Source organism: Neophocaena asiaeorientalis, unplaced genomic scaffold (assembly GCF_003031525.2).
Source record: "Neophocaena asiaeorientalis asiaeorientalis breed wild unplaced genomic scaffold, Neophocaena_asiaeorientalis_V1.1 scaffold342, whole genome shotgun sequence".
NCBI classification, from domain to species: domain Eukaryota; kingdom Metazoa; phylum Chordata; class Mammalia; order Artiodactyla; family Phocoenidae; genus Neophocaena; species Neophocaena asiaeorientalis.
The window spans coordinates 4,709,666-4,736,085 of NW_020174037.1; the positions used below are offsets into that span (position 1 = coordinate 4,709,666).

General features: G+C 45.4%; 1 protein-coding gene and 1 pseudogene across 1 annotated transcript in view; both read right to left on the reverse strand.

The window, feature by feature from the left end:
* Positions 1–6,414: 6,414 nt before the first annotated feature.
* Positions 6,415–26,420, reverse strand: part of EPB41L4B (erythrocyte membrane protein band 4.1 like 4B) — a gene marked incomplete at its 5' end in the record, with an annotated part of 135,100 nt that continues 115,094 nt past the window's right edge. Inside the window, 6 exons of the mRNA XM_024753686.1 lie at positions 6,415–6,484; positions 7,762–7,907; positions 14,390–14,458; positions 16,707–16,823; positions 22,677–22,754; positions 24,625–24,814. Coding sequence (XP_024609454.1) covers positions 6,415–6,484; positions 7,762–7,907; positions 14,390–14,458; positions 16,707–16,823; positions 22,677–22,754; positions 24,625–24,814 — 670 coding nt within the window. The remainder of the gene's footprint in view (positions 6,485–7,761; positions 7,908–14,389; positions 14,459–16,706; positions 16,824–22,676; positions 22,755–24,624; positions 24,815–26,420) is intronic.
* LOC112405342 (DNA endonuclease RBBP8-like) overlaps positions 25,798–26,420 on the reverse strand; it is a 3,306-nt pseudogene continuing 2,683 nt past the window's right edge.

A 26,420-nucleotide genomic window follows, 5' to 3' on the forward strand; every position in this document is an offset into this window, starting at 1 on the left:
CTCCCAGCCTCGGTCTGCGCATCCTCGCTTGCGCCAGAAGCCTCCCCTTCTTCCTAGCATCCTCTCCTCCTCGCCCGAACTCTCTTTCTCTGCCTCCGTTCTTTCTCCCATTTCTCCTCCCTCCCTCCACGAGTCTCTCACAGACACAGATTTGGCCCTTCTACCCTCTTGCTACTACTCAGAAAGTGGTCCGCGGAGCAGCAGCAGCATCCCCAGAGGCCAGCATGTTAGCATCACTAATCTCGGGCCCCACGGCAGACACGTGACTCAGGTTGCATTTTACCAATATCCCCGGGAGACCCCAGTATACGTTTACATTTAAGAAGTGCCCCCCGGAGGGTTCACCTTGAACACACCTTGTCAGAGTCACTGCTTCCCCCACCTTGTTCCAGCACTTTTTGGTTTATATAAAGCACTTACTATATCCATTACTTCTTGGGATCATCACTGAAAAAGTTGAAATTGCAAGATCCGCACTTTATAGATAGGTTAACCGAGGTCCTTAGGGCCACTTTAAACATAGGTAAACCGAGGTCCGAGGTCCTTAAGGTCTAGTTTCCCGAGGGAAACTAGAACCCAGCTCTTTGGGCTGGATTCACATAGATTTTTGGCGTGTGCAGTCAGCAGAGGCTGCCGGTGCCCTTGCGTAACGTGCCCCCTTCAACACCAGGCAACTGGTTTACTGGTTTCCCCACAGCAAGCACGTTCAGGCCTTGGCAGGCCCAGACCGTGGAATTCCCGACTTTCCCAAGTCCATTCCTGCCGCTTGCAGTTCACTTCCGGTTATTTACTCAGCCATTCATTCATTCATTCATTCACACCAAGCACTTAACTACATGCCAGGCCTTTCCAAATGATGGTTTTGGAGTGATAACACATTCAAACTGCTAAGCTGTTTTCCGCTAGAAAACATGGATACAATTCTTTTTATGCTAGTATTGCAGATCCAGCATTCTAGCTTGCTTTTAGATTTTATTTTATTGCATAAACAAACAAAATAATTACGGAGGCAGAAAAGCATAGAGGTTTCAAACGTAGGCCCAGAAGTCAGGCAGTGCCGCGTGGTGATCAGTAACCTCCATGATGCACTGGAGATTAGGTAAGATGATAGAGGTGAGGATCAGTGGTATTGAATGAATACCTATAGTATTAAACCCTATGACAATGAACGAATGAATATGCCTATGGTTCTGAAATACAAAAATTCAAAAGAAACTAGTGATTACAACCTTTTTTGGCCCAGGAGAGATGGGAGGCAGGGGACTGCTGTGAGAAGTGAGTAGTTTTGTGTGACCCAGAGGTCAAATGTTTGCTTTTAGGTATCAGTTAACACTGATGGTGGGTTGTCCAATTGGAGTTTAAACGTGTTTATCCCGACAGGTGATTCAGGTATAATTCATGGAAACCCTGGGCTTCACTAGGTCTCCCAATATCCCAGTCGTTGTAAGAAATATGTCAGATTTACTGCTTGAAAAAGGTAAGATGAACTATAATTACTTTAAAAATCAAAACAAAGACATTTCTTTCCCAAAAACATAGCTTTCAGAGGATAAAATTCTAAAATACAAGAAATCCAATCAATTGAAAATCTGTTAGCGTATCCCTAAAAGAACAAAAAAATCCAAAAATAAAATCTTATTGTTAAAAATTGAAATGTCTTTCTTTTCACCTTCCTGTTTATCAGGAAAGATATGGCCAATTTTAAATGGACCAATGTTTAGCAAAAAAAAAACAAGCATTGGACTTCTGATTCTGGTGTTGATTCACTGGTTTGGGAATCCAAGCTGTTATCTATTACTTTATTTTGTATTCCCTTCATTTTAATTAATACAATTAACAGTGATGGTGCCAGATATAAGGCAGATTAAAACCAGGTCATCCTTCTGGTAAACTGGTCTGGTAAAACCAGGTGGGCTATTTTTTGGGGGGGGGGCAGGGGATGTCGGGTGCTGGTGTTGGAGGAGGGTTTGCACCCACAGCTTAAAATGAAGCTTGTAGGTAAACCAGATTTCAGTGAGCTACCCATGATCAAGGACCTGGGGTCCATGGACTCAAAGGCGGACATAGATGGGTTTCAGGGGTGGTGTGAGGATCCAATGAAAGTGCTGGAATGATGTGTGACGTATAGCTTTTTCTAGGGAGAATACCCATAATCTTCATGGGTCACTTAAAAGTCTGCACGCCACCCCAGGGCCTTAGAACCTACTCTGGTTTCCAATTCCTTACGGGCTTGGCTGCTTCCTTTCACGAGGTTCTCGCTCATCCACTTAAATTGCTTTTGGGATTTTCTTATTCTTTTTGTTTTCTTACAAGATTTCAGCCCTGGAGGGAGACCTGTTCTCACCCTCAGCACATATTCCCTACTTTGTTACATCCCAGGTTTTGCATAAAGCCTCTGCTCCCCACTGATGTCAATCCACAATACTGTGGTTTTCTCTTTTGTATATATTTTTCAAGGAAGAACGTTTCCTGAACATGCTGAGACCACTGCCTGAACAAGAGTTGGGAATTCAAACAAGAACTTAGAGATGAACCTGAGTTTAATTTCATTTGCATTTTTAAAAAAAGATAGCACCTTTATTTTATCTTCTCAAAGCCATTTCTCTAAAACAATTTTTTTCTGTTATAAACTTCACCCCCCCACAAATCAGTGCTGCATCTCGGTATCTGACCAGTTTAACAACAGATTTGCCCATGCTTCTGTCTGTCTAGTAATATATGTGATTTTTTTCACTTTTGATTGTTTATGAAATAAAAGTTGTGATCTTGGCAGTTCCTCAAAAAGTTCAACATAGAGTTGCCGTATGACGCAGCTATTCCCATCTCAGTTATATACCCAAGAGAACTGAAAACATATGTTCACAAATGTTCATATTATTCATAAGAGTCAAAAAGTGGAAGCAAGCCAAATGTCTATTAATTGATGAATGGATAAACAAAATGTGGCTTATCCTTACAATGGAATATTATATAGCCATTAAAAAGGAATGAAGTACTAATACATGCTACAACATGGATGAAACTTGAAAACATTGCATTTAGCGAAAGAAGCCAGTCACAAAAGACCACATATTGTGTTATTCCATTTATATGAAATGTCCAGAATAGGCAAATACATAGACAGAAATCCAAAGACAGAAAGTAAATTAGTGGTTGCTAAAAGATATGGGGAGGGGAGAATTGGTAGTGACTACAGATATGGAGTTTCTTTTTGGAATCATGGAAATGTTCTGTAATTAGATAGTTGTGATATTTGTATGACATTACGAATATGCTAAAAAAAATACTGAATTATATACATTAAAATGGTTAACATGGTGAATTTCAAGTTTTTTAAAAGCTGTGATCTTTGAGATGATGAAAGAAAGATAAAGATGGTAACAGAATATTCTTGTGCTATTCTGGGAGTGTAAAACTTGGGGTACATTCAGGTGGGATCTTCTGAATGCTCTAGGACCTCATTTTTAAACTCTTTAAACATAAGGATCTCCTATGCAATCTACAATCCACAAACCTGGGGTTGCAGGATTCCCAGGCCACTTGCATTAACCCTCACCCCCATACCCACCAGGAGTCTGTGGCTCACAGTCTGGAACACTTGCTCCGGAATGATTATGTCAGCAAGCTGATTTTTCTCCCCGGACATAAGATGTGTTGTGTGACCGTATGGTACTGCTATTTTGGTTTTAAGTATATAAAAAAAAGGCGAAGTGATTGTACCAATTCACTTTTATCCCTATGAATCCACCCAACACAATGTCATCTTCTCAGGTCACAATGCCAAGCACCCAACATACACGTACGTAGGCAAATAACCAGGACAACTGCTGAAACAATGGAATCCTCTTGATTTTACTGGTTAGGGTTGAGCTGCCAAAGGTACTGGGTTTTCATACACAGTAACAGCCAACTTGTTTGTGATCAGACTTCCAGTGACATCAACCTTCTGAAACATCTGTGAACCCAGGGGGGCATGGGGAAGAAGCAGCAGGCTCAGAGCCTCCTGAGAACAATGGCCAAAAAGCCCATGCATCCCTCCTCGGAAGCAAAGCCAACCTGACACGTATGTAACACTGAGTTTCCCGGCTTCCTCAAGAAAACTTCAGTTTTGCCCTGGAGGTTTCCATCAGAGAGCCGGAAGTGAAGAGCAGAAGACTGAGAAAGCAGGTTAGAAGAGGAGGGATTGGCAAGAGGTAACAACCCCAGAAACAGATATTTCCCCCGTACTGTACAGGAACACGTTTTGTATCGTGTACACAACATAAAGAACGGCTAAAGCTGTTTTAAAAGTACAGCCGGGGTCATGTAGTATTGGGGTGGGGGGTAAAAGTTCCCAAATACCACAGTTGCCCCCAGACAGCTTCACCAATGGAGCAGACAGCAGTGCAAACCATCAATGAGAAAAGCGTTGGTCTGTGAAAGGCAAGCCAAGCCCTGCACATCTGGATAGCGCCTGATGGCATCACTGCACCACACCAAGGTACAAAAGGGGCTGATGTTTGTAATGATGACCATGACTCATCAAGAAAAGGTTAAATACTCTCCAGTATACTCTGTTTACTAAGGCAGGGAAGTGTGTAACATATTTTAGAAAGATTTCCCTCAAAAAAATATTAAAATTGTATAGATTCAGCACTTAAAGGGTTAATCCTCTGTTATCTGAATATTTGCGTACATTACCTCATTTTACAACGATGCTAGTCAATGAGGCATTACTTTTTTTTTTATAATCATTAGTATCAAATTATTGGCACCATTGAGGTTTAAGGATAGGGACAGGAGAGCAAATTATACAACATAAAAATACAGTTCTGATACAAATATACGAGATCAGTTCCACTCAAGTGGTCATAAGAAATGGATGGACATTTTACACACAAGGAAATACAGCTAGTAAGTCACCACATGGAAAAGTGCTCAGCCTTGCTAGCAATTAATGAAATAAAACCACCTTTCAAGAAACAACTATACGCACTTATTAAACTAGCAAAAATAAATTAAAATGGCACAACCCAATACTGGCAGAACTACTGGTAAATAGAAATGCTTATACATTGCTGGTGGCATCATAAATTGTAGAGGGGATTCAAGCATTCAGAGAGGATGGGGGGTTGAACTTGATGACCTTTAAGGTCTTTTCAACCCAGAGACTGGATCTTTCTAGAAAGCAATCTGGCAATATGAAACAAGAGCTATAAAATACCTCATGCTCTTTGACCTTGTAATCTCTCTTTGGAGATATTCCCAAGGGGAGAATCCAAAAGAAGGAACATTTTTTTACAAAGATATTCATAGCAGCACTATTTATAAGAGTGAAAAGTTAGATATAACTCAAATATCTAGTAATGGCAAGAAGTGAGGTTAATCATGTTACATGGATACAAAGAAATCAAAATTGGTGACAGCAGGATCAGTGTTGAAAAGAGGAGCTGTGTGTTAGATGGAAGTAATCAAAGACCATGTACACACTGACCATACTGATGTAAAAATGTGTGCATATTCATTGAGAAAGCATGGGAAACATTTCAGAGGGCTAGTCTGTGGTTAGGGGGTTCTTAATTATTTCTGCAAAGTTGTTCAAGTGCATAATAAAAATTTAAAAACACATTTCTTGAAACTATATAAAAAGAGAGCAAAGTTTCTTCTGGTCAAGTTTCTATCAACAGGACATGAGTTGATCAACTTTAGAAATAATTTTCCTTTATGGAACACCCAAATGAATCCTGATATCAAGTCACTTTGTAAGGATTTTTAGACAATTTAAACTATAATGTCTTACTTTGGGTTCAATAATAAATTTTATATATCCCCAATAATATCATAAACCATAAGTTCACAAGTTAAATTGTATTTCAGGTTAAGCTGAAGCACCTTCAGCTCTGGTGACTGCAACTTTCCTTTTTTAGTTCACCTACTTGTGTCTGAATAAAAATGAATGTTAAAGACTTTATAAGATCTGTGTATTTACCAGTGTAAATGAAAAACCAGCAGTAAAGAATTATTCTCTCATTAAAAATGACTCTAACAAACAGTCAAAGCTTGGTGCAAGTGTCAATCATACAAAATCACATGGTTGAGATTGACAGCAAAGGATTCCGTGCCATATTAACCCCTGTGGTTATTAATATACACACACAGGTACTTCTGAAAAGGAATCCTGGTTTTCCCATCTTTCTTCTAGGCTTACCAAATCCTGTCTCAACTACACTGAGTAGCAGAAAAACTCTAATACTCAGGAGACATAAAATATCTTTTCCGATAGAAGTCAAGCCAGAAGTTGGCTTTGACTAACCACAGAGACCTGGGCCAACAGAGCACACATTTGTATGCCGTGCTAGAGGGATCACACAAAGCCCGAAGAAAGAAAACGGACAGAAGGCACCATGCCATCCTCCAGGCACCAAGGGGAGAATTTCACAGTTCGGTCATCAACAGTCTTTTCATCATTTTCTCTCTCTCCAGTTCCTGCCGGAGCGTCTCTGCACTGAAAAACAATACGGTGACAAAATGGTGAGATACACGCTCAGAAACGGTAAGAGCAGTCTCAGTTTAAATGTCGTCTCCCAGGTTCTTTCCCAATCTGAGTTCTTGACTTTCTCTTTCAGGCTCCTTAAGGACCCCCTACACTTGCTAGCATTACGGTGACCTGAAATAGGCTTCCTATAGGTTTCCCCCACCAGACGGAGAGCTTCTGAAAGCACCGCTCCTCAGGGGACTGACTGTTATATATGCCATTCCTCTCTGAAACCCTGGAGCCTAGCACAGGATCTGGCACATAGCAGCCTCTCAGTAAAGGTCATTTAAATGAATGGGGAAATGTCCAGGGGTTAGACTTCTTTAAATCACGTTTTCAATTGGTTTCATATGCACTTTCTCCCAGAATTACCTCCAATGTTTTAATAAATAAAATTGAATTGAATACATAAAATTGAAGTAAAATTGGCTGCTTTAAGAGGTTGCTGCTGAGTTCTCGGCCCTCGAGCCTAGTTGCCTATCTATGGAATTTATCTCCACTGTTTAGGTGCACGCATACACACACACACACACACACACACACACACACACACACACACACACACACCCCACAGGAAGTACACGTCTTGAAAGGCACAATCAATTTTTTAAATAATTTCATTCAGAGTAGAAAGCAATGTTTCTACTATGGCCAAGAAGGCTTTACACAATCTGGCCCCAGTTTCATGGGTTTCCTCTCCTGTCGTTCACTACCTCTGTGGCTGCACCAGCCCCCTTAACTCTTTCTTAACCATGCCAGGCTCACTCCACCTCAGAAGCCTTAGCACCAGCTCTTCCCTCTGACTACTACACTCCTTTCTCAAATATCTGCAGCTTGCTCCCCTCACCACCTTCAGCTCTCTGCTTAAATGCCACCTGGGTGAGACCATCCCAGCATGCCCTATTGCCCTTCATGGATTTATGTTTCTCCCTAGCACTTGTCACTATCTCACACACACATACACACACTCATTCAGTGTCTCTCTCCCCTCCCCCAACACTAAACTGTAAACTCCGGAAAGGTAGCACTTTCATCTGATTTGTTCACTCTACAGCCCTGGCACCTAGAATAGCGTCTAGCCTTTGACGACATTTCAATAAACACCAATATTCAGAGAATATTCAGAGACTACATGAATAAAAGAATGAATAAGAGAGTGGTAGATGTCACGAACACAATGCACCTAGAGCCTGTGCCCGGTTTCCTGTCATCAGAGTTATCGCTTGGTACCCGCTGATCTGACTCACCTGGCCACTGGAGAAACAGGCTTCCGAATGGTGTAGATGGTCTGCACTGTGGAGACGGTCTCTGTCAAAGGCCTCAGGGTTGCTGCTGGAATCAGTGGGGAAGACTGGCCAGGACAGCACTGTAATTTACTGTCTCTAAAGTCTGCCTGGAGAGGAAACAGAAAAGAGGAAATCAGTCTCAGTTTGGGTTCCATTTTCACACTGTCAGCTGCTCCCTGAGACTTACCACACAGTCCCTGTTATTTTATTTATTTAAGAAATTTTACTTATTTATTTATTTATTTATGGCTGCGTTGGGTCCTCATTGCTGCACACGAGCTTTCTCTAGTTGCGGCGAGCGGGGGCTACTCTTCGTTGCGGTGCGTGGGCTTCTCATTGCAGTGGCTTCTCTTGTTGTGGAGCATGGGTTCCATGCGCATGGGCTTCAGTAGTTGTGGCACGCGGGCTCAGTAGTTGTGGCACGTGGGCTCTAGAATGCAGGCTCAGTAGTTGTGGCGCACGGGCTTAGTTGCTCCGCGGCATGTGGGATATTCCCGGACCAGGGCTCGAACTCGTGTCCCCTGCATTGGCAGGCGTATTCTTAACCACTGCGCCACCAGGGAAGCCCAGTCCCTGTTATTTTTTAATAATAGTTAATCAATTGCCATTTATTAAATGATATTGCTTAGTGCTAGCCACTATGCTAAGCACTTGACATTCATTACCTCTGGACAATCTTAAAGGTAGAGGTCATGTTTCATCACATGTTAGACACCATCATTTGTAAGACGCACCATTTTTGCACGTGCCACAGAGAAAGAAAAAGTAACCATTCGAACTCTGTCACGTACACTATTGTAATAAACATTCTGATTTCAGAGATGTTAGAAGGTGGAAGAACGCACATCTTGGAACTGATTTTATGGAAAAGGAAAGTGAGGCTCAAAGAGGTTAAGTAATCTTCCCAAGGTCACACAGTTAGTAAGTATTAAGAACCAGTATTTAGAACCAGGGTTGGCTGACTTCAAAATTGGTGTTTTTTACCATTATAACAGTGGTTCCCAAAGTATGGGCCCCAGACTAGCAGCATCAGTACCATCTTGAAACTTGGTGAAAATGCAAATTCTCAGGCCCCAACTAAGACCTTTGGAACCAGAATGTTTGGGGACAAAGTCCAGCAATCTGTGTTTTTACGAGACCTTCAGATGATTCTGATATATGGTAGAGTTTGAGAACTACTGGTCTAGAGTACACTGCCTCATTTGGAGAAGATAATTTATTCTTGTTTTCATTACAAAGCAAGATATGCTTATTACTTTACATAGAAAACTCAGAAGATATATAAAAGTAAAGAAATGAAGTAATTCCATAATCCCTTACTATCACTGTCAGTGTATTTCCTCATAGCGTTTTTTCTATGCATAATTTTTGTTTGTTTTATATCCTTTCAGTAGTACCAGCTATATATATTTTTTTTTTTCTTTTAACATCTTTATTGGGGTATAATTGCTTTACAATGGTGTGTTAGTTTCTGCTTTATAACAAAGTGAATCTGTTATACATATACATATGTTCCCATATCTCTTCCCTCTTGCGTCTCCCTCCCTCCCACCCTCCCTATCCCAACCCTCCAGGCGGTCACAAAGCACCGAGCCGATATCCCTGTGCTATGCGGCTGCTTCCCACTAGCTATCTACCCCAGCTATATATTTTATAATTTGAGTTTTCATGCTAGTTCCTGGCCCTAAACTTGAGAAAATTTTCACGTGGCTTTCTAAAGAAGAGGTTTTAATTATCAAATGAGCAATATATTTCTAGTGATTAGACAGACGATGAGCTGTCCCTCCTAGGGAAACATGGAAAACCACAAAAATACCAGGTGTACTTGTAGTTCTGTAAGGGTATATTTGGCTTGAGCAATGGGGAGAATCTTACCTTTGAGAGGTCCTGAAAGACTACTACTGAGAAATACAAGCCCTTGTTTGTTTTACAAGTGCCTCTAGAGAGACAACTGACCTGGCCTGGGCTGGAGCAATGCCAAAGAATTGACCACGAGAACAGGAGCATCGTAGAGTTGCTAGCATGTGATGTTTGCCACAGGGAGCTTCCACAAACTTTGGGCTGTAGTGGTCACTTGTGTGGTTTGCCAGATAATCCTGGCTCATTGATTTCCATGGTAGGATTACACTTCCTCACCCCACTTTGAAGTTAGGCATGACCACGTGCCTTGTTTTGGCCAAAGAAATGTACTGCCATGTTTTATTTCCATTGGAAGATTTAAGTGTTAGTGTGTGATTTGTCACCTCTTTTTTTTCACCTCTGCCACTGTGACTAGCAATGTTTCAGATGGCAGCTGCTCCATTAGCCTGGGTCCCAGAAACAGAGCAACACAGAGCACAATGCATAGCCCACCCCTAACAGACATGCAGCGTGAGTAGGAAATTCAATTTGTCATTTTAAAGCATGACTTAGCCCAGCCTTCCTGATACAGGAGCTGGGGTAAGAAGTTATTTTGTTGTTTCAGTGAAGTGGGTGGAGGTTGGGCTTTTGATGGCAATTTTGATCCTTTCTGGAAAAAAGAGGGAAATTTACACTTACATACAAAGGCAAAAGTGGGTAAAAGTACCAGGGCCTTAGCATGAATCAGGGCAGTGGCACCAGACTTTATTAATAGTCATTATATTCTTTACTGCCATGCACTCAAAGTAGAAAAAGAAAGAGCCAGCTTCACTTAAGAATGACCTTAGGGGGACTTCCCTGGTGGTGCAGTGGTTAAGAATCCACCTGCCAATGCAGGAGACACGGGTTCAAGCCCTGGTCCGGGAAGATCCCACATGCTGCGGAGCCACTAAGCCCGTGTGCCACAACTACTGAGTCCGCGCTCTAGAGCCCACGAGCCACAACTACTGAGCCTGTGTGCCACAACTACTGAGCCTATGCTCTAGAGCCCGCGTGCTGCAACTACTGAAGCCTGTGCACCTAGAGCCTGTGCTCCACAACAAGAGACGCCACTGCAATGAGAAGCCCGCGCACCGCAAGGAAGAGTAGCCCCTGCTCGCCGCAGCTAGAGAAAGTCGACTCGCAGCAATGAAGACCAACGCAGCCAAAAATAAATAAATAAATAAAAAAGAATGACCTTAGGGAGCAGTGAAAATTACTATTATTAAATCTCAACCCTGAGAACTTGCCTTCCTATTTGTTGAATGAAGAAATGAATGAACGAACTTCTGCTGGAACAAAGCAGATAACACAGGGACAGACCAGGTTAGGCAGAAGAACATGGGACAGAAATCTGACCAGAGCCAGGCAGGGGCCCTCATCTTAGACAGACCAAGGCCCTGGGCTGAGTATCAAGTAGAGTTAACCGGCTCAAATACAAGACAGAAACTGGTCTCAGGATTAAGCAAGGAGCCTGGTTGTTGAAACCAGACCCAAGGTCAATGCTGGATCAACGGCCAGAAAAACTTTGTGTGGAGTTCCCTGGAGCCGCTGAGCTCCCCCATGACTGTGGTCAGGATAGGTGTGGAGGCCTGTGGAGAGGGCAACCCTGTAGCAAGGTCAAGTGTCTTGACCTTGGAGGGGAGGAAAAGATAATATGACACAGGGGGGTAAGAAAATTAGGAAGCTGAAGCTCATGAATTTGGCTTCTGTTACCATCCAGCTGTTAGTAACTCCCTAATTATAATCTCCAGTCTAGCCCTGTCTCCTGATACAGACTTGGATATCCAACTACCCATTCACTGTTTCCATTCAGATGTTTCCAAGGCATTTCTAACACATCATGGCCAAAGGCAAACTCTTCATCCCTCCCAATCCACTCTTCCCTAAGATTTCCTTATCTCAGTGAATGGACCCACTCTCCATCCACATTCTGCAAGTCAGAAATCTGGGAGCCCTTTTTGGCCCTCCCTCTCCCTCATCCAATCCAATTCCTTACCAGCCTCTTTTTTTTTTTTTAAGATTTTTTTTTTGATGTGGACCATTTTTAAAGTCTTTATTGAATTTGTTACAATATTGCTTCTGTTTTATGTTTTGGGTTTTTGGCCTCAAGGCATGTGGGATCTTAGCTCCCCGACTGGAGATTGAACCAACACCCCCTTGCACTGCAAGGTGAAGTCTTAACCACTGAAATGCCAGGGAAGTCCCCCTTACCGGCCTCTTAAATATCCCCCTGATCTGTGCACACCTCTCCACCTCCACCGTCAACACCTCTCTGGATCACACCCTCTGCCTTCTCTCCCTTGAACTACTGCCTAGATTTCTCGGCTACTTCCCTGAGTCCACTCTGCCTGAACCCAGCTCTGCTCCCACTGCCATCACAGGGCTCATTTCCAAATGCAGCTGCCCTGTTACTATCCTGCTCAAAGTCCTTCAAAGGCTTCCCATTGCTAGTAGGATCCAGATCAGAGCCCCTCCTTTGGCCTACAAAGCCAAGCATGGTTTTGCCCTATAGGGTTTGTCCCTGCTTTCCTCCCCTTCCTCCTCTCATGCCTCACACCCTTGCTCTCTGCCTTCTAGGCCCACTGGCCTTCATTTCATTCCCCTGAATGTGGGATGACTCCTCTGCCCCAGGACTCTGGTTCATGCTGTTCCCCCTGCCTGCTCCAGCTGCCTCAAAGCCCTCTTGCCCAGTTCTTAAAAGTCCCAGCATGGTTTCTGACATTGGTTTCCTGCTCCATCTTGGCCCCCAGCTTTTCAGGAAGGGCTTCCCTGGGTGTCTCGCAGCACTGCCAAGGCTGGGGAGCAGGCCAGAGTGCCCGCCACGGCCAGCAGAGGAAGTAGAGCCGGAGCTTCCAGCTGGGGAGCTGTGCCTAGCCCAACTGCAGGGGCCAGATGAATGTTGCGGCAGCAGCACTGAACAGCCCGGCCCAGCCCCTGTGTCTCTGCTCTCTGGCTCTTAAAAGGCAGGTTCTGGAAGCAGATCATGACCCTAGCATGGATTGTTCTAGAAACACGCTTTTGTCTCTGCATGGGCTGCTGAACACCTTCCCAGTTCTGTTCATCCTCCGAAACATGAATCAGCCACTGCTCACACCCTCCCTGTTCATGCGGCCGGCCACCTCAGGTAGCGACCATCACCTAACCCATGAGACTGCACTTCAAGCTACCCCAGGCCACCTCACAGGTCCTCTAGATTGGCCTCTGGAAGGAGCCTCAGGGACCACTTGGTTCTTGGTTCTAGGAATCGCATACTCTGATCCCTGGGAGGAGGAGAGGGCGAGGGGAAAGAGGAGGGAGCCTCTTCTGCCCACCCCCATTTGAGCCTCCCCACTTCTGCTCAGTAGATGGTGAGCTTCTGCAGAAGCTTTTAGTTAAGGAAAAAAAGCTGAGCAGCTGAAAAGAATCCTGAAAATCATCGAACTCTTTCATTTTGCAGATGAGGAAACTACATTTAAATGTTTAAACACATTTCAACAGTTTGCAAAGAGTTTAAATAAGCTGCTCAGCGACACAGAGAGCCATGGTAACGGGAAAGCCAGTTGTCATGACTACCTGCTCTCGTTAAATACACCACCTGCCTCTCCAGCACTGAGAAACGACAGTCGTACTTGACATTTGTGGGGGTGGTCGGTGGTCGGTAAAGTACTTTCAAGTTCTTGATCCCTTTTGATCCTTGCCTCAACCAGATATAAGGAGGAGGATGTTCTTATTACTATTTCCACTTTAAATAAGATGAGACTGGTGCTCAGAGTGGTAAAATAACTTAACCTAAAATCTTACCATTATCAAGATGCAGATCCAACCCCAAAGAATTAAAAACAGGGACTCAGACAAATATAGGTACCTGCATGTTCATAGCAGCATCATTCACATTAGCCAAAAGGTGGAGACAACCCATCAATGCCCATCGATGAATGAATGGATCAACAAGTTACGGTATATAAGTACAATGGAATATTATTCCTCCATGAGAAGAAATGAAGTACTGATATATCTTACAGCGTGCATGAGCCTTACAAACATTATGCTAAGTGACAGAAGCCAGACACAATAGGTCACACAGTATATGATTCCATTTTTATGGAATATCCAAACTGGGCAAATCCAAAAAGACAGAATGGTTGTTGACAGGGGCCGGAGGGAAGGGGAAAATGGGAAGTGACTGTTTGATGGGTATGAGGTTTCCTTTGGGGGTGATGAAGAGGTTTTAGAATTAGATAGGGGTGGTAGCTGCATGACACTGAATGTACTAAATGTCACTGAATTGTCACTTTAAAATGGTTAATTTTATGTTACATGAAGCTCACCTCAATAAAACAAAACTAGAAGATGCAGACCCCCAAACCCCAGCTCCCTCCCAGACTCACAGAGTTCACAGTGATCAAAAGAAGCTATTGGGGGCTTCCCTGATGGCGCAGTGGTTGAGAGTCCGCCTGCCGAGGCAGGGGACGCGGGTTCGTGCCCCAGTCCGGGAGGATCCCACAAGCCGCGGAGCGGCTGGGCCCGTGAGCCATGGCCGCTGAGCCTGCGCGTCTGGAGCCTGTGCTCCGCAACGGGAGAGGCCACAACAGTGAGAGGCCCGCGTACCGCAAAAAGAAAAAAAAAAAAAAAAAGAAGCTGTTGGCACTGCTGGCTGGCAAACCACAGGAAAGCACGCCACCTGGGAACAATATCTCGAAACACAGATCTGTTTTCCGGATCTACTTACGGTAAACTGTGGCCCTGTTATGAATGGATCAGGAAAAGGGGTCACTGTATCAGCTGGGAATGTTTTTATCTTCAAAAAAGAGACAGAGAAGAGTGTTACTTTCAGATTAGAAAACAAAGTTTTGAAATCTTTGGCAGTGCATTTTTGAACGGAACTGAAGGTTTCAGGGGGACACACACCGAGCCTTCATTACTTGTTGAAGAAATACACCAAGGGTCGCTAGGAGTGTTGCCCAGCGCTCGTATCTGTGCCCATTGTTGTGCTATAGGGCCAGGCCGCTGCAAGGAAGACAGGCTGGAGTCTTCCTCGCCCTGACCACGACCAGGGCATATAATGAGGCAGGTGAGGGCTCCCTGGGGGCCTGCTGACGGCTCCCCTGCAGCTCTGAAGAATGGACTAGAGGCCGCTGAGAGGGCACATCTGGGAACACAGTATATCAGAGTGGACAGAGTACCAGGAGGCCTGGACTAATCAGGCCAGGAGGATTTCCTGTCTGTTCACTTTAGTTGCTGGGCTCCCCGTAAACTCTGGGCCATAGAGGGAAACCTCAGGGAAACCCATGTAAGCATGGGAGAATCCCACCACCGTGGCCTTGGGAACAGAAGGCATGGTGATGAGAAGTGCCCCGTGCTGGGGTCTGAAAGAGGGTGGACGCCCCGGCATGATCAGGTAGGGCTAAGTGGCCAAAAAGAGCCTCTGCTTCCATTTCTTTCTCTTGGGTCATTTCATCTTTGGCCTCCTGGAGGCCTTGGAGGATGGGGAGCGGGGGGGGGGGGGTATTTCTTTAAGCTGGCCTAGAGGACTGCCAGCAGGCCCAGGGTCCTGATGACTGTGGCACTAGCTTTGTCTGCAACCCACAGGGGCATAGAAACTGCCTGCTGGTGAATGCACATTGTGTCACCCGCCACCAGAGGGCTGCAGCCAAGACACCGAGGCCACCACTCCCTATGCGCCACCGCCTCAGTGTCTCTCAGAGTCTTGCCTATGGACCCTGGAGTAGCTACCTGATGGCCTTGAGTCATTCTAATGGAGGGTAAGGTAGGGAGGGTCAGGAACACATCAGACCAGACCCAAATCTGCTGGGGGTTCTGAATGACTTGAGTAGGTCTCAACTCAACTGATCTAGAAATGACAATATCCTTGCAGTGGGCACTGAGATGTCCAGCCCAAGCCTGCTCCCCTTCCTCAAACTCTCCTTAGTCTCTTTAAATATCTCAAAATTCCCAGGGACTCAGGTGCCAACTCGGGTTGCTGGTAGTGACTGCCTGCAGCATAGCAAGAGAAGGACTGGGGGCAGCCTTTCTCCTCACAGGGCCTAACGTGGTGTTCTGAGACCAAAAGCAAAGTGACATACAGATAAGACTCAGACCATCATGAAATAAAAGGGGAAAAGAGGATTATTATCGCTATTAAAGAAATGTGAGAGTGGGCAACTTCAAAGAATTATTTTATACCTGCTCTAAAGAAGAAAAAGACATTCCAACAGTTACACTCTGGGTTGCTGGGCTCTGGCAAAGCACATTCACTCTTCTGATCATGGCGCTGATGGTCATTGGTATCGCCACTTTAGAATGACTTTAGCAAAGCCAAAGTTGCAATATTGAACCCAGCAGGGTCTGGCCTGAGAAAATAAAATACCTGACACACAAGCTGTATGTGTTCCCTCGAATAGTGACAAACTGGAAACAAAGCACGTGTCCTGCAGTAAAGAGTTCGTTAGGTAGATGGTGGACCATTCACCTGATGGAATATACTGTATGTGGTACCAAGAGCAAGCTAGAAACAATAAAACATTAAGCAAAAAGAGGAAAACAGGAGATGGTATGGATACTCTGATTTAACTATGTAAAACTATGAATGAATACAAATAAATATTAGAAGGAAACGTGCAAAAATGAAAAAAAGTTGTGCTAGGTTGGGATTATGGGTGATTCCCTTCAAGTCATTATATAATTCTCATATTGTCATCTTGATAAATAGCAGGAAAACACAAGTTAAAAGCTTTTGTTTTCAACAGAAATGCAACTAAGAATTCTTCTCTCTGCGGAAAGCATCTATCCTCAGCACGGCTCTAGGAGAACAAACTCTTCACGGTTCTTGAGACCTAGAGACGAAGGGGCAGGACCACAGCCGTGGGTCCCAGTTTGACCAGGGATGGCTGGACTCCAAAATCTGCAATCATCCTGGAGTGAGAGCCCCTGCGGCCCCGGGCTCCTCCGGAGGTCTGGTGCTCGTGCACACCCACGGGCTGCCTCCTGGCGGCTCCTGCCCGCCTCACCTCTCCTGGCCGGGCCCCTCTCCCTGCCAGGGTACCTACCAGCCTCGTTTTGATTGGAGGGTGCATGCAAACTCCAGTGGTCTCTTCCTTCATGGGGAGAGAGAGTGGAGGAGAACAGCGAGAGTGGGCACAGTGGGGGGCGCTGGCGGGCTCTGCCTGCTCACGAGGAGAGGAGAGAAGGGAGGGGAAGGAGAGAAAGACAGCACAGTGCAAGATGGATCTGTCGACCCCAGACAGCTCTCAAGCCAGCCTCACCCGCAGCCTCCTTCCAGCCTCTGGCCACCTGGCTTCTGCTCCCTCCCTCTTCCCTCCTCTCTCCACCTTCTCTCCTCCTCTCTGGCCCTCCTCTGTCTTCTCCACTATCTGAGCAGAACGGCAGGTCAAAACCCATTGCTGGGGCTGGCAGGTAGGGGCTATGTCCTGTGCCAAGTGCACAGGACCAGGGTGCTGTTGAGGATTCTGAAGCATTGCCCAGGCCAAGCCAGAAAGAGCTCAGAGGAATCAGTGAAGCCAGCCATGGGGGCAAAATGAGCAATGGCCACATACTGGAGAGTCTTTGCCTTCCATGCCCCATGGCCTCCTGTACTCTGCTAAGTAAGGGCCCACATTATAAGTGGCTAAGTGAGTAGATGCCCAACAGAGAGCTACAAGAAAGAGGTACATCAGTGAGGAGGAACACAGAGTTTAACGTGTAATCTGCCAGGGCTCTTTATCTGTGTTCAGAAAATATATTGGCTGTGACCCTCCTCCCACATCTATGGACCCAGGCCTTGGCATCTCATATTGGCACTGGGGGCTGAGGGGGCTTGCTGCTTAGCTAGGAGATACCAAGCATTGTGAGAAAATGCCATGTCATTTGGGATACCGGGTTCCCTGGCCCCAGCCCTAAATAGTGCCATGCACCCAGCAGAGATCCAACAGCTTGTACTGGTGAGAATGAGAATGGTGAGGGAAGAATGCTCTGATGTCAGGGGAGGGAGCCACTGACTCTCAGGAAAGAACCATTACCCCAGGGAACAAATACATGCATCTTTTAGCTCATGAGCGTTTCCTTAAGTAGTTGGTATGATCCTGCCATAATGAATCAAGTAGAGCCTCTGGGAAAGTTTCACTGAAAAATTATCAGGAAAGTTGTTGCCTTCTTTTCCATCTCCAAATTGATCTAACTCCGTCCTTTTTACTATTGTGCAGTCCTAGATGATCTCCAAGGGGCTTTTACAACCGTTATTTACGATGGTCTCCATAACAGCCTTGTTTTACTATTCGGACGTGGGAGATGCAGAAATTGCATTTGCAAAGTCTAAATCCATGGGTCCAGACCCTCTTGTTGATTGTTTCTAAATCCATTCTTCAGAAACAAGGGAGTCCACGTTAGTCACCTAATGTGCAGTTACGTTTTCCCACCCTACTTAAACTCCCCCTCCCGCTCTGGTCCTCAGGATAAATGTTAGGCTCTATAAGGTGCTACTAAGGCATAAATCACCAAGAAACAAGGACATTCTGCCTTGAGGCCGAAATGTGTACTGGCCACCAGTGTCTGTACTGAAGATTATAATGGATGACTTAAAGCTTTGCCCAGCATTGGACTTTTAAGGTAAAGAAATGTTGGTCCATCCCACAAGCATCTCTGACCTTTCTAAATGGAGATTTAGATCTCAGATTTGAAACTCAGATTTCTAAATGCATCTGAGCGGATTTAAACAAAGAACATCCCTGGGGCTCCCACACTTCTGACTTGTAGTAAATGAACAGGATTTCACATGTAACAGGATACTATTTTGAAATACCATTTGTGTTTTCTCCTGGTATTTCCTTTCCTCCTTGGGTCTTTTCTATAGGCATTTAGGCACCTAGGTTCTATATGGCTTTTGAGTTCCAAAATCTGACTCTCTGGGGAACAGAAAGGTTTTGGCATAGATAAATGATGGTGAAAATGTGTAAGCCTTCATCCAGATAAGAAAAGAGATTGCCAGCTTGAGGATAAGCGAGAGAAGTCAGAAGGAAAGGGAGGACGGGTAGACATTAGTGAGTGCTGCACAAAGGGTCTCTGGGCCCCCCGTTCACAGGCAGAGGCTGGGGGACAGGGATTAAAGAGCAGTGGGGACCTGCACCCCTCTACTCAGGTAGAGATGGGAGAGCAGAGCAGAATGGCTGTGTGGTTGTGTCCAGCAGACAGGGATTCACATCCCAGCGGCACCGCGATCTCCACCCACCCAAAAGGGGCATAAGTGAAGCAGCGGGTGTCCCAGATGTAGCAGCAAATAGGTGACTTCACGAACTAAAGAGACTTCCGTCCCTCTCCCCGTGCCCTGAAGAACACGGATGAAACCCCAGGAAGATTGAAGAGGCACCTGATGTGACTTGAGCTTAAGCTTCAGCTCTCCTGCTAGAATGAGGTTCAAAATAAAAACTAAGTTATTGAGACAAATGGAAACCCAGGTCTCCTGACACCCAACCCAGGGCCCATTCTGGGCCCTACACAACCTTCCTTTGGCCAGGCCATCTCCTCCCTGACACAGGAACTCCTGACTAATGTCCCCTGACCCAGACGAGACCTGGATTATGATGCTCTGCAGCTGGGTGAGTGGTTCTTGCAGTACAGGAATCAGGGAGGGACACGCCCCAAAGAGAGAGCATCAGAGACACAGAAGGTATGGGTGTTCACGGTCTGTGTTACCTGGGGAAGGAAGCTGGCGTGACTGACCTGGAGTAGAGGGTGGGACTCTGCATCCCAAGGTCAACATGATTGACGTGTCCGTGTGCCCACCTTCTAACACCCCACACTCTACCGACACCCACAGCCCCCTGCGCACCAAATGAGAACACCAGAGGGAGAGTGCATGCTGTCTTCACTCACTTTCCTTCTTCCCTTCCCATCCTCACACCCCCAAGCTTCCCTCCCAGGCAGAAACTCTTATCTGATCTTGAAGAGTCTATGATGCAGATTCCAGGAATGGGCAGACAACAGAGCTGCAGAGGTTGTAGGACTTGGATTGCTAAATTGAGCTACGTAATAAAAGAGTTGGGGATTACAGAAGAAAAGAGTTGGGAAAAAGCAAGGGATGCTACAAGAGTGAAGCTAGAAAGAATGTTTTTGTGGAGAGTTTGGGGATGTAAGTCCTTGGGGAAGTGCAAGGTGCAAGAGAATTAAGAGAGAAGCAAAATGAGATTCAAGAACTGTTACCAGGAGGTGTTCATTTAATCTTCTTTCATTATCTTAAGAGATGCCAGTTAAAGACTGAATCTTTTTTATCATTCTTGGCTGTTTGGACCATGTTTCATTCCATGCAGAGACTGGATCATAAGGGTAAAGAGACATTAAGGGTTAAACTAGCTCCAATAGTGTCTTGGTTTAATGAAGGCAAGAAAATCTGTCCCACTCCTCTCTCTCCAGCTCCCTGTCCTTCTAGCTCTGGCCTGAGGAACCAGGGCAGGGACACAGCTTTAAGACTTTCTTCCAGCCCCAGACCCTAAGTCTAGCCTTCCTTGGCTGTCTTTAGAGACACAGATGCCACGCCCCCCATCACCCTAACATCAAGGGCAGAAAGGGCTGCAGCTCGCATTTCTTTGATGCTGGGAAGAACAAATGGAGGAGATGGAGGTAAGAGGACCAGACAAAGGGAGAAGCAGGCTGCTGGAGTCCCTCTTCCCCTCTAGGACGCTTCAGCACTCGTGGAGATAGGTCTCTGGAGTGAAGTAAGGTCAAAGCCAATGATGCCAAGGAAAGCCCGAAATACTAGCCCTCCAGCATACCTTCTGTGTGCATGTGCTCTGTGAACATGCACTTGTACCTCAAATCCGCACAAATAAGAAGAAGGATGCTTCATCTTGAAAAAAGGTATTCACTGCAAACTTCAGCTGTGAAGTGGGCAGCTGTGTCTTGTACAAAAACCTCAGCTGTCCCGTGGCTGGGCAGTGCAGCACCTGGACCCTGTTTCAGAACTCGGTCAGAGACACAAGCAAAGTGTCCTGGGGACACGGAATAAGCTCCCTGCTGTTGGAGAGGTGCAAGCAGAGACTGGACAGTAACTTGGTAGGCATTGGCACCTGAGATCAGGGGACCTCTGGGTCCCTGCCAGATGCTGCTTCCTTTCTAATCTCAGTCTGTTATGCCAAACACAGAAAAGGTGAGGCAGTTAAATCCACAAGCTGGATCTGCAACACAATGGTTTTTAAGGGAATCCCATCACTCCTGTCAAAGCCATGATGTATTTTTTTGTAAACTAACCCTAGTTCTCAGATCCACCAGACCTTTTAAATAATAATAAATAATCATCATTTTGCTCATGCTGTACCTTCTGCATAGAATGCTTTGGTCTACTTCCTCCATCTGGCAAACTCCTATTCATACCTTAAAACCCTAGCAACATGAAGGCTTCTTTTTCCTAGTGCCCCCAGACAGGGTTAGGCACAGGGTCCCACAGCAGTAGCAGTTTATACAGACTTTCTTAGAGTGTTTGAAACACAGCCCTTCTTCCAGGCATTGCTCTTCTCCAAAATGGTAAGTTCCCTAAAGAGGAGTCCAGATTTAGTTCAATTAGATGCAAAGGGCACCAGAGAAAGAGCCAGAACATCTGGGCTCCAGCTCCAGCTTGGTCCCTGGGTGATTACTCCACTCTGGGACTCAGTTTCCCAATCTGGGCAAAGGGGCGATGAGGTGTTTCCGGGTTACCCTATCTTGGCAATCTGTCTAACAAAAAGGCCATGAATAACCAGCTCCATTTACTTGAGCATGGGAAGCAAGTAACTCTGCAGGTCCCCGAGCTGGGTGTTGCCCACTGTCAGTTCTCAAGCAGTTTATCTGAAGGCACTGACTCGAAGCTCTCAGACTGTACCAGCTCTCCAGAAGAGAAGTATAGTTGCATAAATCACAGATGATTTCCTTGTGCTAGCTGAGGCAGGAGCGGTGATCATTCCTAAAGCCTGGACAGCACTTTGCCTCATTTGTCCCCTCTTGAAAGCCTTCCAGAAATCCCTCCCATCCACCACACCCTTGTCCAGGGAGCCAGTCCTGAATGACTCCCACTTCTGGCTTCTCCCCAAGCATCTTCCACACGTCTCTCCTGTTGATCCTGACCCTTTACCAACCTGAGCCCCCTCCAGCCTCTAGCGGCCCTATCCATTCCCAGAGCCTCATACGCAGCCAGGCGCAGAGCAGGTTCTCAGGAGATAAGTTTTTGACTTGGCTCCCGTGTTGACTCACATGCCAAATTTGTGCACCATGATTTATGCTCCAGTGTACTTGGCTGTTAGGCTGAGCCCAGCCTAAGATACATCCAATTTTGCCTGTGTCATCTAATCATGTTTATAATATCTTATACGCGTTTATGGTGCTTTATATATGGGGCTCTCTCTCATGTGATCCTTACAATGCTCTTAGGCAGACACGGCAAACAACGACGTCCTCATCTGACAGAAGATGGGGCAGCGACTATCCGATGACAAGGCTCTTAAGGTGAAGAGCGGAGAGTGGAGCCAGGTCCGGCCTGCATGACTCCTGGGCTCAGTGCTCCCTTCCCTGAAAGGGCTTCCCACCTGCAGGCATCCCATCCTGAAGGAGAGACCTCTATGCAGAGGATGGAGGATGGTAGGGAGGCACGAGGGGCCTAGAAACCTAGGTGAGGCCTTGAGCTGGTACTCTAGGCCGGAGCATGCTATTGCAAGAGACAGCAAGAGATGTTCCAGGGCGGGCATGCATGGCGGGCATGCAGCCCAGGAAGCCGAGAAGCCGAGACTGAAGCACGGAGGAGCAGCAGACAGGCAGGGTGGGGCCCCTGCAGCCACCCTCAGAGGAAAGGGAGCACGGCCCTCCCTCGGGGGCTCTGTGAGGTGGAAGGACCCGTGATGCCTGAACCCTGGAAGAAAGCTGATCCCTGAGCCTCCAGGCTGTGCGCAGGACAAGAGGAAGAGCCTTCCCAACAGCGATGCCCACCTCTGTCCATCCGTCCCACTGCCAAGATGTTTCTATGGTCTGTGGCTTTTCTGGTTTTAGCAAAATGGGAAGTTTACCAGAGGAGTGGCTTCTGTGAAATCCATCAGCAGATCACCTGGCTCCAAGGTAAAGGCACCTCCTCGGTCAGAGGGGCTCTACAAAGGCAGACAAAAATATCCCAGTTAGTGCCGGCTCTGGACTGACAGTGGAATTTCAACAGAAAATACAGATGGTCCTGACCTCTCTCCTCTTCCCCTTTTCTAACACTGAACTCATTATCATGCCAACCCCCACCAGAGTTCTCTTAACTGAGTAGTGTACAAAATGTTGACACCAAACCCTGAGTTTTTCTGAAATCTTAATGGGTAGAAGTAGGGTATAGGGTGGAGAACTGTCTTTTTTGAAGCTGCAAACAATTTTTCTTAAATGCTTTGAGTGCTCTTTGACTGGCCTTTGGGGGAAAAACACTTCAAAGAGTCCTTTGAATATATAAACAGAGAGTAAAGACCTCATCCTGGATCAAGACCTCAAGGAGCTAAACTCATCTGCACAAAAACGAGGAAGAGCTTTATGGTAGAAGAGTGATTTTCAGATGGTACCTCTGAAAATCACGTTCATTTTTTGGGAAAAATTTTTTTTTTCGCCTTGCCTTGGGGGTATCTCAGCAGCATAGGGGGCCTTGAAACCCTCTGTGGAAAAAAATAAGTCGCATTTACTTGGTGCAAGCAGGGCCCTAAGGAGAGAGATGGCCAGAAGAGGGAGCCTTGTGGCTTCTGGTACGACGTTGCCTGCATCTCCACTGAATTCCCTTCTGTTTTGTAAATGTTTTTGTGTGGTTTTAACCATGGCCTGGGATATACAGAGGAGCCTGTGTGCACACTTGGGACAAAGCAGTGCTAGGGACTCAGCACAGTGGAGGGGAACCCAACTCCAGTTCCCAGGAGGTGATCTACAGAAAAGTGGGGAGCCTCAGTCTGGGCCAGTCACTGGCTCAGGGATCCCACCGGATCCTGTTGGACACAGAGGTATTCCCAGAAACCCCGGGAAGGGACCCTGTGAAAGACTGGCCTCAGTCATACACGATGCGGCCTGGACTATTGTTACTTAGATGTTACCAGGAATCATGATCCCTGGAGCTACAGAAGCCTCGGGCATCCTGTTTGCACAAGCACTTTAATCTCTGCTGGACCCGTGAGCTGGGCATCGTAGCAGATCTTATTCTCTTTTTTGGGAAGAGGAAACTGAGGCTCGGAAAAACAAGGGTTACGGAGTGACTACTTGTTTCAAGCAGCCATAGGTGTTTGAAAGGAGCAGTGGGGCCCCAAGTCTTGGCCCCCAAGACTCTAAGGTTCCAATCTTGCATTAGGGGCCCCACCTCATGCACACAGTGTTCCTCAGCGGGGTCCACAGACCAAGCAACCTTTGACTCAGCATCTGCTTGGAGAGCAAGACATGTGACCGCCTTTGGACCAATTGCTGAAGAGTGACCACAGCTAAGCGTCACTCAAAGGAAACCAAGAGAAATGTCTTGTGCCTTAGTCACAGCCCATTCACATCATTGGCAACTTCCTGAAATTTCAGAGTGACAAACAGAATAATATTTTCTGCTTTCAAACTGTTAACACAGGCTATCCCATAAAAGGAATGGGATAGGGATACCTCTATGTTTTTACTCCTCCAAATTTTCCATTATGGGGGATAAAAACCCATTTCTTGCTTTCTGTCTTCACAGTAGAGTAACAGCTTTTGCAGGGATGATATTCTAAAACTAAAATTGCCCTCAAAAATCTCTTAAATTTCCCTTCAAGTACAAAGTACATGCTTTTATATTATACCATTTGTCTCTCATACGTGGTTATCTTTCAGTGACAGGTTCTATAAAACACATGCTTTGGTGGTTATTACTGTAGCTTTACGAGTGCACAGACTTGATGATGCAAAGTTTAAATGCATACAGATGCCACACACAATTTATGCAGAGTTCTCGGCAAGTAATAGCTACTCCTCAGGACTTTTCCGCCGTACCTTGGCCCCTGGGGACAGCTGGCCCTTGCCTTCTGAATTCTGAGGCGAGCTGACTTTGTGGACCTTGGGGGATGCCAGCGGCACTGAGACTTGTGTGGTGGTGGCCATGGTGGTGGCCATGGCTGGGGTTGTGGTCGCTCCCGCTGCCTCGGCCAGGTCTGGAGGGAGGTCGTCTTCATCACTGCGGTTACTAGAAGCACATGAAGCTCTGCTCATTACAATAATAAACAGGCTGAGGGGAGTGGAGGGAGGTGGGGAGGGCTGGGACGGCTAGGGTGGGGATTGGGGGCTCCCCAAACAGATGTCTACCAGATGTCCAGCTTACAGGGGCCGATATATTGACCTTCAGCCAAAGCAAGTCTGGGCTGGATTTTCTGTCACTTGCCCGGGGATTAAAAAAATGTTTTATTATGAGAAAATATGTATAACATAATATTTATCATTTTATCCATTTGTCAGTATACAATCCAGGGGCTCAAACACATTCACCATGTTGTATAACAAGGACTTTATCTATACGCCAAACTTTTTTATCATCCCAACAGCAACTCTGCACTCACTGAACGACAGCTCCTCGTGGGCCCCTCTCCGCAGACCCTGGTAACATTTGCTCTGCTGTTGAGGCTCAGGGTGGGCCACCCCCAAATATACCACAATGGCATATTGATTCTTTTTTATTAGGATAGAGTTGTTTTTATTTTAATAAAATTACATGGAGAAAAAGCTTAATATGTTTTTTATATAGCATTTTTTTGAAGACCCTGAAGGAAAGATTGAATTACCATCATCATCGAAAATTTATTCCTGGAAACATCCGCAGGCTTTTTTTTTTTTTTCGTATTTTCAAAATTGTAATTGTAATTGTAATACCGAATTACAATTTTCAAAATTGTAATTCGGTATTACCAAATAAAGTAATAAACAACTTTTAACTCAGAGTGCAAAATGAAAGCACCTTGTTATTTTAAAGGTGCAAAAGCAAGAAAATACGACATAAGCTTATCCATTTTTAAATAGTCGTCTGTGTGATGGGTAAATGCCATTTAAAAACATTTTCAATAGAAAAATGATTTATAAATCAGTTTTCAGAAGATCAAAAAAATCAATGTTTAATACCAACCTTAACTATAAATAAAAAGAATATTGTCATCTCTCCTGTTTTTGCTTCAACATTTATGTCTTCTGCTCTTTGCCTTTCAGAGAAAATATTGCATGGTAAGGCTGCCGTCTTTTTGGACGACGAGAAGGATCAAGATCTTCTTTAATGTAACCTCTTTCCATACAAGTCTGAGTGGAAGGAAAACCAACTTCCCAGAAATTCTCTGGTGTGTTGGGTGGAATGTAGCGAAATGGGTGTCTTGAGCAGGAAGCCAACTTCTTTTCTCTTTCTTCTGCTGGAAAATCTGCATTAAAAATTTCACATTACTTACATGGGTGTCCAAGCAATTTTCTTCTTTCTTCTTTTTTCCGGACCACCTCAATATGAGGAAAATTTTGTAAGCTAGTCTCTCTTTCATCATCTTTTAAATATGGGTCCACAAATGCTTTCTGTTTGAATTGATCTTGTTTATCACCAGGAGAGTTTGATTTTTTTTGTAGCAGTTGACAACTCTTCATCTGCTACCTGGGGGAAGCTATCCACCAAACAGGATTCATATTCTTCATGGGTAGTCCGATCAAACATATCTTCCAAGCTATCATTCACTTTTCTTTCTCCATTTGGACTTTTTTCTCCCTTCTGCTCTTGATTCTTTTTTTTTTTTTTTTTTTTTTTTTTTTTTCTTTCCACGGGCCTC